We start from the raw sequence: 2,673 nt of genomic DNA on the forward strand, positions 1-2,673 counted from the left end.
AAAGTCCCACATGACAAAAAATGTTACACTCAACTCAAGGTACTCTTTCAATACAATATAAATCAACAATTGCATGATATATTGCATTCTCGAAAAGAGTAAATGCTCAAAACAATAACCTGAATAAAATCACAATTATTATACTTTTCACAATGCCACACCATCAAGATATATATTTCACGTAAATATATGTATACGTAGTCATCCACTCAGGAATGCCACTAACACCAACTATAGTCCACAATCGCAAAACTCGAGAAAAATTATTTTTATAATAAAACCTCATTTTAACTTATGTATGAACCGTATATGCAGTGTTGTGTTAGAGGGAGGCTGGATATGCAGGACCCTAATAAATCACTTAGAGATCCAGTTTATTATCGTTGCAATCCAATGCCACATCATAGGAAAGGGTCCGATTACAAGGTCTACCCAACTTATGATTTGGCTTGTCCATTTGTTGATTCCATTGAAGGTATAACCCATGCACTTCGATCCAGTGAGTATCATGATCGCAACGCCCAGTACTATCGAATTCAAGATGATATGGGACTGAGAAGAGTGCATATGTATGAGTTCAGTAGGTTGAACATGGTCTATACACTCCTCAGCAAGCGCAAGCTTTTGTGGTTTGTTCAAAATGAGAAGGTCAACGGATGGGATGATCCTCGATTTCCAACTGTTCAAGGAATTGTGCGTAGAGGTCTCAAAGTTGAAGCATTGATACAGTTCATTCTTGAGCAGGGGGCTTCAAAGAATCTGAATCTTATGGAATGGGACAAACTGTGGACAATTAACAAGAAGATTATTGATCCTGTATGCCCAAGACATACTGCCGTCATTGAAGAGGGACGAGTGTTGTTAACCCTCTCTAATGGCCCTGAGAAGCCATTTGTCCGCATAATACCTAGGCATAAGAAGTATGAAGGTGCTGGAGAAAAGGCAACAACATTCACAAGAAGCATATGGATAGATCGAGCTGATGCAGAGTTGATATCAGTAGACGAGGAAGTGACATTGATGGATTGGGGGAATGCCATTGTTAAGAAGATTGAGAAAGACCAAGACGAAAATCTTGCGCTCACAGGGGTTTTGCATCTTGAAGGATCTGTGAAAACCACCAAATTGAAGCTTACCTGGTTGCCTGAAATAGATTAACTGGTTAAGCTCTCATTGATGGAGTTTGATTATCTGATAACAAAGAAGAAGCTAATCTATTATATTGAGTTACCGAGTTAGGTACAGTGATAGCCTTTTATAGTTGCCAAGGGAGTACAAATGATGAACACGTGTACATTATTTATAGCTCACACTAAACCAGCACATGCATTCTAATTACAGAATTAAGCTAATTAACGTCAATTAACTAACTGATTAACTAGTATGCTAACTAACTTTCATAACCTAACACCGAAGACGATCAAATTCATATAATTTAAAAATAAATATTTATTTTCAGAAAATAATTTCACAATTTAGCGATTAAATCGAACAATAAAGGAAACTTTGTTCATAAATGAACCACGTTAGATTTACTCAACTCTAAATCCCGATGCGTCTTCTCTTACAGTTGAGATAAAGTATAGAATACTCTCCATCAATCACCTAAGTAAAATAAGGTCTCAACTTAGTACACGATTAAAACGAAAGCGGTTACGGTTCGAACCGAGCATTTGAACCAAAAACTGAATATTTCGTCAATTGAGACAAAATTTCCTCCGAGACCTCCCAAGGTCTCTGGAACACTTTTAGGATCAATTTTAAAAAAAATTATACGACCATCCAACGGTCGGATCCTCACGGATCGCAAACCGACAAAACCGGCACTACGCTAAACCTAACATGCTTCAAATGATCCCATAATATATCAACATGCTCGTATTGACGAGTAGGGGACAATTATGAAAACAGAACCCCAAAAAGTGGCCAAACGAGCCGCCAAGTGCTGCCTACAATGGCTGAGCGTGGGCTCCACATGCCGCCGACAACCCTCAAATTGGGTCATGAAATTTATGCCAAAATTTTCCCACCAACATGCACAACAACTTTCATAACTACCGTGAAGTCCAGAAATGAAGGGATTTGCCGGAATCTACCTCAAAATGTCAAGAACTCGGTGAAACCCTAAAATCCCAATCTGTTCGATTCTTCTTCCTCGCTGAGAATTGGTTCAAGATACTTGGGGAGACATGATCAGCATCTCATGGGCTTGAAAACCCCTCAAGAATTGGCACCGGAGGTGGCCGGGAAATGTGAGAATTTGTCGGCGACCTGAAAACCCACCTCCAATTGGATTCTTCCTTGCTGCGCCGCCTACATGCCGAGATGGGTTGTAACACCGCCCCAGATCGATGGAGAAGGAAGTGGCGGTCCAAATGTGATCGGTGACGGCCAGATTGATGGCCGGACGGAGGAGAATCGGCCGAAAAAATGAAATCCGGCGATTTCGGCGCTGGGGGAGAGAGAGAGAGACTTAGGTTTCTATTTTTAGAAACCTAGGGTTTTTCTCAATTTTTCTAAATTTTTTCTATTTATCCAAAATTGGAAACTTTTTCCGTTGGCCATAAATTCTTCATACGAACTCCGATTTTTGAGTTCCGCATGTCACCAACTCGTATCGACGCACTCTACGATTTCTGTGAAGGAAGTTTTCACATAATCATAACGTATAAA

General features: G+C 40.0%; 1 protein-coding gene across 1 annotated transcript; it reads left to right on the plus strand.

Annotated features, from left to right (window-relative positions):
* Positions 1-338: 338 nt before the first annotated feature.
* Positions 339-1,205, plus strand: LOC133733091 (glutamate--tRNA ligase, cytoplasmic-like). The gene has a single exon (XM_062160702.1). It carries the CDS (start codon positions 340-342, stop codon positions 1,156-1,158), a length of 819 nt encoding a protein of 272 aa, XP_062016686.1. The 5' UTR covers position 339; the 3' UTR covers positions 1,159-1,205.
* The last annotated feature ends 1,468 nt before the right edge of the window (positions 1,206-2,673 follow it).

This window comes from Rosa rugosa, chromosome 2 (assembly GCF_958449725.1).
Source record: "Rosa rugosa chromosome 2, drRosRugo1.1, whole genome shotgun sequence".
Classification (NCBI taxonomy): domain Eukaryota; kingdom Viridiplantae; phylum Streptophyta; class Magnoliopsida; order Rosales; family Rosaceae; genus Rosa; species Rosa rugosa.